This window comes from Lolium rigidum, chromosome 6 (genome assembly GCF_022539505.1).
Source record: "Lolium rigidum isolate FL_2022 chromosome 6, APGP_CSIRO_Lrig_0.1, whole genome shotgun sequence".
Lineage (NCBI taxonomy): Eukaryota > Viridiplantae > Streptophyta > Magnoliopsida > Poales > Poaceae > Lolium > Lolium rigidum.
This window is the reverse complement of record NC_061513.1, coordinates 178,084,578-178,090,577: the sequence shown is the minus strand read 5'-3', so window position 1 is coordinate 178,090,577 and position 6,000 is coordinate 178,084,578. Positions and strand designations below refer to the sequence as shown.

General features: G+C 40.5%; 1 protein-coding gene across 1 annotated transcript; it reads right to left on the bottom strand.

The window, feature by feature from the left end:
* Positions 1-686: 686 nt before the first annotated feature.
* Positions 687-4,718, bottom strand: LOC124661051 (uroporphyrinogen decarboxylase). The gene is made up of 6 exons (XM_047198912.1): positions 4,595-4,718; positions 4,381-4,505; positions 3,229-3,339; positions 2,891-3,079; positions 1,846-1,971; positions 687-1,425 (listed from the first exon to the last, which is right to left on the bottom strand). Exons 1-6 carry the CDS (start codon positions 4,701-4,703, stop codon positions 910-912), a joined length of 1,176 nt encoding a protein of 391 aa, XP_047054868.1. The 5' UTR covers positions 4,704-4,718; the 3' UTR covers positions 687-909.
* Between the last annotated feature and the right edge of the window lie 1,282 nt (positions 4,719-6,000).

The following is a 6,000-nucleotide window of genomic DNA, read 5'->3' as shown; positions in this document are numbered from 1 at the left end:
TTTCAATAACTTACTGCACAAACAACATTGGACAATAGTAACAATTACCGCATGGTTGCAACCGTTTTTTTCTTAATAAAACAGCTTGGCTGCAGCGTATTCTTACTTGAAAACATTGGTTAGGATTGAGTCCATCACTTATATTACGGGGGATAACAACACAGCAAATGATTGCCAGTCTTCGGGCTTGAGGGTTTGGCAATCCAGCAGCACGCTCCGGACCTGTTCTCATTCGTCAAACCACAAGCGGTATCTCACGGCCAGCGCAATCCTTCAGTGTACAGTCACATAGCTTCTGCTCCTGGCATGGATTCAGAGATGGATCGGTGCGCATGGTACTAGAATAAGGATGCCCTGATGAATGAAATCATTCAACTTGTCACCAAGAGATGATTCATTGAGCTACAGAAACTTCATAACATTCTCAGGTTTGTAACAAAATTCGATGTAAGACTGACAAGCTAGGAATTCCATAGCAAACAAACCATGCACAAATATGTGAATAAACTTCACCATATAAACCAGTAAAGTTATTTGGGGAGCTTAGAAGAAAGTTAACCTGGAGAACAGTTTCAGACAAATAATGGGAACTCGCAGCTTATATATATTTCAGGTAGAGTATTCTTTTTTCTTACAAATATAAATCAACAATCTCAACTAGGCAGATATGATTGAAGTAGTATACATGGTATAAACAAGAACTTTTTTACACCTCAATTAGTGTATGCTTACAAGATTACAATGAAACGGAAATCAAAACGCAGAACACAGAATCAGTCACAACAAGATGTGTTCTCCACGTACCCTATGCTAGAGATGTGGCTTCCTGCATCTATCCTCAAGCAGTGGAATGGAATCTACAACTTCTGCCGACTAGGAAAAAGGAGCAGTTTCAACAGCCAAGGTCTTTCAGTATCTGATTGCTTTTGCGACCTCAAAGAAATGGGCAACGTTTTCCTCAGGAGTCCCCACCTTAATGCCATGACCAAGGTTCAATACATGTCCTTCATTACCAGCCTTCTGCACAGTGTCATGAATCCGCTTGGTTATGAACTCTTTCGATCCAAAAAGAACACCAGGGTCCACATTGCCTTGAACTGCTATGTTGGATCCCAATCTTTTCCGACCCTCAGCCATATCAACCGTCCAGTCCAAACTAACAACATCAACGCCTGTCAACGGAAGCCTTTCCAGTAACCCACCAGATCCACTTGCATATAATATCAGAGGTAAGTCAGGATGTGTTTCTTTAACAGAATCCACGATTTGCTTCAGATATGGCAGGCTGAATTCCTCAAAATCAACTGGGCTGAGTTCCGTAGCCCATGAGTCAAAAATTTGCACAGCCTGTGCGCCATTGTCCGCTTGGTATTTAATGTAGTTAGCCATCGAAGTTGTGAATTTCTGTAGCAAAGTATGTAGAATCTACAAGAAACACAGGGCAGAGATGAGGTAAACATTTCTTTTTTGCAACTAAGAGCACACAACATAAGAGAAGGTCAGAAGGAAAGGAAATTGAATCCAACTACGCATCTCTGATTTCATTTCATTCACTGGACAATATATAAAGCCAATGAATAATGACAACATATTTCACATATACTTATGTTAATAAATACTTATCATGTGCAGTGTTTAGTCAGATATTACGTAAGTCAACTATATTGTCATGGAATTGCTAACATCCTAGCAATGTCAACAAGTCCACTATAAGCAGGTATCAAACTATTCAGTACTCCATTCAAGCAACATGGGACAGTTATGGAGGAAAAATAATAGTTGTCTTCAATGGAAGAAAATGTGTTGTGCAAAATATTTTATTAGAACTAGGATTGTTCGCAATACCTCTGGCTCTGCGAAGGCCATTTTCTTTATCTTCGAGAAGTTCTTTGATGAACCTCCTTCCACACAATAAGATGCCAAGGTAAACGGAGCTCCAACAAAACCGAGCACAGCAGCTTCATTCTTAACCTGAGAAGAAAACAGTGGAATCACCCTGTTAAAACGATAACTGTTAAAATAACAACTGAAATGAACGCCCATACCCTCACACACTCTTTCAGGAACATCATTACCGTTTCCAATAAGGGAAGTAGGGAATTCTCTTAATTTAAACATTAGAAAATATTGAAACTTTATATGAGCAGAAACAGACACACATTTTGCTACAATTCAGAGGTCTTATTAATAAATAAATAACCCAAACATACTATAATGAAAGAGCTTTTAGAAACCATAGCAATATCGAGCACTCATCATGAGAAATAACATGCAGACCCCATAACTCGATGTGCTATTGTGCAATTGTACAGATTCAGAAAGTAATGGTATTACTGATACCAATGCCAATGAACTGCATGCAGTTCATACATGAAAATATGGAGGACGCCTATTGCAATGGGGAGAATAAAATCCTCAGCTGTCTCCTATACTAAGACTCTCAGTAAGCCACTCTCCAAAAGTACAGAACATATCAACACTATCTAAATGTTGTTAATGGATTAAGCTGACCAAGGTGAGGCACAATAGGAAAATTAGGAATCAGATAATAGTGTAGCTTTTACAATGTGGAGTTCCAGTGAAACCCATGAAACTCGTGCAAAAGCATGCACATGAGCTTCTCAGATTCAATGGTTAAGCTATCATGATTTAACTTGTCTACAGTATTTTAATGAATCTGAAAAGCTCCAAGTAATGCAATATTAAGAAATCAATACTAATAGTTAGCAACTTAAGATAAGTCATCTATTAGAATGTAAAACTTGGAAGAAGGGAGGTGTGGACGGAGCATGATAAAAGTGTAAATGAGTACCTATTTCTATCCTATAATACTTTTGAAATGATCACATCTTTCTAATTTTCATGCTTGGACTCTGAAGAGCATACTAACCTCTTGTCGCAGTATATTTAGAGCCTGTCCTACATAGGGCACCCACTCCCCTGGAACAAATTCCCTGACTTCATTCACAGCCGCTGCTGTTCTCAAGGGATCGTATATCACTGGACCCTTTCCTTTCACAATGTCGAAAGGTATGTTCATCCCAGGAAGTGGAGTAAGGATATCTGAGAACAAGATAACCTAGGAAAATCATATGAAAGAAAACAAAACAGGAAACATCAATAATTGAGCATCAGATAGGGGCAACATCTCAAGTCATGTAGGCTTTTGAGGCTTGCAAAAGGATTTTTTCAAAAAACATACAGAAAGGGCCAAAGTCCACAGCTTACTCCATCAGGCTTGAAAACCTTCCATGGTTGTAGAGAGATCTCAACAACAAGGTCAACATTTTCAGATCTTTCACGGAACAAAGGATATCGCTCGCAAAGATTTTGATAGCTCTGTTACAAAAATCACAAAATCAGCATGTTAAATGCAGAAGGAAGATAGCTCCAATGAAAAGAGTCATCTGCCATTATTCGAACAGGAAACAGCCATAGCTTACCCCCTCACTATGGTGCCAAATACCATGCATGAAGTATTTCATGTTTATTTTGAAATAGAGAAATTGTCTTCCAGTAACATACTTTTTTTTGGTTATGAACAGAACTGTAAGTAAAATCGCCACTTGGACATTATTTCTGCACTTGTCATGCCCCTATTATAGTATGTATGTACTGCTCTACTTTGCAACCATGTAGAATCATCTTGGTACAATACTACAATTCTATGATTTTTCAATTTCTCAGTGAAACCATAAATTGCTTATCTCTAATTGCATCTTGAGTTTCGATCTCTTGGTCCTCTAACTGATTTCGATTATATTTTTCTAACTGATTTCGATTTTAAAAAAATATCTCCAACGACAAAGAGTCAACTGTCGTTATTCAAACAGGGCATAGCTCATCGCCTCCCTCACTATGGTGGAAAATACGATGCACGAAACATTTCATGTTTATTTTGAAATAACAAAATATTTTATGTCTTCCCAATAACATGCGTTTTGTTTTATGAACAGAACTGTAAACAAAATTGCCTCTGGGAGGCTTTGGAAAATAGGATACACTAGGAGTGGTGCCATTATTTGTGTATTCTGCACAAAGTTTGGGCAGTACTGCTCTAGTTTACCTTAACTAGTCTACACTTGTCGTACCCTATTACAGTGTAGTTACCTTAACTAGTCTACACTTGTCATGCCCTATTCGAGTATACTCTAGTTTGCAACCATGTAGTATCATCTTGGTACAATTCTATGATTTTACAATTTTTCACTGAAACCATAAATTGTTTATCTCTAATTGCATCTTGAGTTGTTGGATCTCTTTCTCTATCTGATTTCGACTATATATTTCTATAAATGCACATATGAGTGCTACTTGGACAATGCTTGCGAAAATAGTAAGCAGAGTTACAGATCACGCAGTTAATAAAAGTGAACCTGCCTTCATGTACCTCCCGGCCTGCCTCATGAGCCAGACGGGCGGCCTGTCCACCTTCTTCCCCCTGATCGCGCTGACCAGCAGCGGCTCGTCCGCCGTCCCGGCCACCGCCGCCTCCGCAACAGCCTCTGAAACACCCGCCAAAACAGAAATATATCCCATCAAATCTCCAGTCAAACCGTCCAATGGGCGAGCAGAGGAGGAGGAGGCGGCTCACCTCCGACGACGCTGCAGCGGACGGGGCGGCGGGAAGGGCCGGCGCGGGCTGACCTGCGGAGGAGGGAGGTGGTGGACGGCAGCGAGAGCGGCGGGCACGCGGTCGCCATTGGGGCTGGCGGGCAGGCAGGCGACGACCTCGGCTCCCGGAGCGTCGAAGCGGATGGGGATATCGGGATTTGGGATGAGATGCTGTGCAGTACGCGGATAACAGAGTGGGTTGGGTGTCTCGATATCCAGATGGGCCAGTTCTCGGGTATCCAGTGTGGCCCAATTTGATTCTTTCAGCTCGGGCCGAGCGGCTACTGGTGAGTTCACAGGCCAATGGGTGCCGGCCTGCTAGGCTACTTTCAACCCAAACAGCGAAGGAGTGAAGCTGGTGGCAGAGATACTATGTCAGAAGCGAACCCTAGCCGCCGGAGAAGAGACTCACCATTTTTCACATTTGCAATTTGTGTTCGCCAAATTTCCTCATCTCTCGCAGGACGCGAGGAGATGTTCAAGAGTACTTTTAGCCTCTTGTACTTACGAGGTATGTATACGTGTTCTAGGCAGTAGCATTTCGACAATGAAGACAACGAGATTAGCAACACATGTTGCAGTTGCACCCAAGAGTCCAATTCCGATCACTTTCAGTGGAAAAATACTCAAGGTTTTAAGGACATTTCTCTGGCAAGGGGGGCATTTCACAAGAAAATGTCGTATGGTTAAGTGGACTTCTATTTGTATTTTGTAGACCGAAAGAGAAGGAGGGTTTGGGTATTAAATTTTTTGAAAAAATGAACACAAGCTTATTGTGCAAATGGTGGTGGAAGCTAGAAAATTGAGAGGGTTTATGCCAAATTTTAATTCAGGAAACATATGTTCATGACAGGCCTATTGCTTTTGTGGATCATAGGTAATTTGATTCTGCTTGCTGGAATAATAATTTGCTTAAAATTAAACAGTTATATATGAACAATAGATGCATGAGGATAGGATCAGGTGAGCAAATAAGTTTTTGGGATGATGCTTGGTGCACAACAAATCCCATGACGAGTATTTATGATATCTGTAATGAAACAAAAATCTGAGGCTGCGAGAAGAAATTGGGTGTTTTTTTAGGACATGGTTGGACGCAGGGGACATGATCAACAAAGAAATAGAAACTTTAAATATTTATGGAAGGCACGAATAGCACCAAAAATTAATATTTGGTTGTGGTTGATCTGGCATTCTGGCATAGTGCTATTGCAACAAAGGATAATATGCAGAAAAGGGGGTGGCAAGGAGATTTTAATGCAGATTTTATGATAATATGGAAAGTGTACGAGAATTCTTTGTTTTGTATTCATGTGTTTTCGTAATCATGTGAATCAAAGAGGCTTGTAGAAATTAATTATGTTAACACTTGTGCACTGAATTGTC

Coding starts and splice junctions, on each gene's coding strand:
- LOC124661051 (XM_047198912.1), bottom strand. CDS start 4,703: ATGGCGACCGCGTGCCCGCCGCTCTCGCTGCCGTCCACCACCTCCCTC. Junction 4,506..4,594: donor CCGCTGCAGCGTCGTCGGAG/GTGAGCCGCCTC, acceptor CGGGTGTTTCAG/AGGCTGTTGCGGAGGCGGCG. Junction 3,080..3,228: donor AGGTTTTCAAGCCTGATGGA/GTAAGCTGTGGA, acceptor TGATTTTCCTAG/GTTATCTTGTTCTCAGATAT.